General features: G+C 44.7%; 1 protein-coding gene across 1 annotated transcript in view; it reads left to right on the top strand.

Annotated features, from left to right (window-relative positions):
* LOC101645208 (coagulation factor VII-like) overlaps positions 1 to 1,187 on the top strand; it is a 48,218-nt gene that overhangs the window by 18,835 nt on the left and 28,196 nt on the right. The window contains exon 6 of the mRNA XM_013005087.2: positions 816 to 842. Within this exon, the coding sequence (XP_012860541.2) occupies positions 816 to 842 (27 nt within the window). The remainder of the gene's footprint in view (positions 1 to 815; positions 843 to 1,187) is intronic.

The raw sequence follows: 1,187 nt of genomic DNA on the forward strand, positions 1-1,187 counted from the left end.
CAGGCTGAGTATCCAAAGTGGGGGGCCAGGTCTTTCTTGCTAGTTCATTTTAGTTCAGAGGTCCCACCAATACCTGTTGGACATCACAGCAACACACAGGATGGTGGTGGCTGTACCTGAGCTACACTGGCCAGAAATCAAAACCAGATCTTCCTCATGGAAACGGAGACATCTACCACTGGTCTACCAATAGCACACCACAAGCTACCTACCGCTGGCCGTCAGATGGCCTCAGGTGGGGAGAATATTAATGAGCAAATCAGATGCTGATGAAACATTCACTTCGACTTCAACCAGGAGAACACAGGATAAAAAGCACCATGAGTACCCACGACCCCTGGGGCATGCATCTGTCTCTGCAGGATGGTCCCTGCATTGTGTGTGATTGTTAGTGGAGGTGTCCCCTCTGAGAACCTGTCCTTGTGCCTGGAATACAACTGATACTTGACAACTGTTCATTAAGGTGCCAAAACAACGATATATATATATATATAAACTCAGGGATATTTACCTTACCAATATTTAGAACCAATTTGGAGTCTGCAAACTACATACAGCCCGGGGGCTAAGCCTAGACCAGATTTCATATGTAAAGTTTCAGTGGAGCACAGTACCTCTCATTTGTTCATTGGTGGATGTATTGTCTTTAAAAGTACAGAGTGGAATCATTGAAATAGGCACTGGCTGACACCCAGAGTCTAAATATTTACTACCAGGCCATTTACAGCAAAAGATTGCTGACTCCTGGTCTAACTGGAACTTCTGAATGACGTCACCATGCAAGAAATTCACTGCCATCCAGTCGATTCCGACTCACAGCAATCCTAGCCCACAGAGTAGAAGTATCCCTGGGTTTCCCAGGCTTTAATTCTTTATGGGAGTGCAACGCCTCCTCTTTCTTCCATGGTGTAGCCAGCGGTTTTGAACTGCTGACATTGCTGTTAGCACCCCAATATGTAATCCACGATGCCACCAGGGCTCCTTCACCCAGAGAGAGCATAGAATTCAAGAGGGGTGACTCTGGAGTTGAACACCTGGACGTAAAGTCTGGCTTTGTCACTTCTTTAGGAGAAAACAAATTATTATTATATGCTATTTTCTTTCTTTAACAAGGTAATTAGGTGGAGGTGTACCTTTCAGACCATCAAGTTTGTATTATATAACTTAAGCTACTTATAACTCCACCC

This window comes from Echinops telfairi, unplaced genomic scaffold (genome assembly GCF_000313985.2).
Source record: "Echinops telfairi isolate 266 unplaced genomic scaffold, ASM31398v2 ScPeMD7_7467;HRSCAF=8505_1, whole genome shotgun sequence".
Classification (NCBI taxonomy): domain Eukaryota; kingdom Metazoa; phylum Chordata; class Mammalia; order Afrosoricida; family Tenrecidae; genus Echinops; species Echinops telfairi.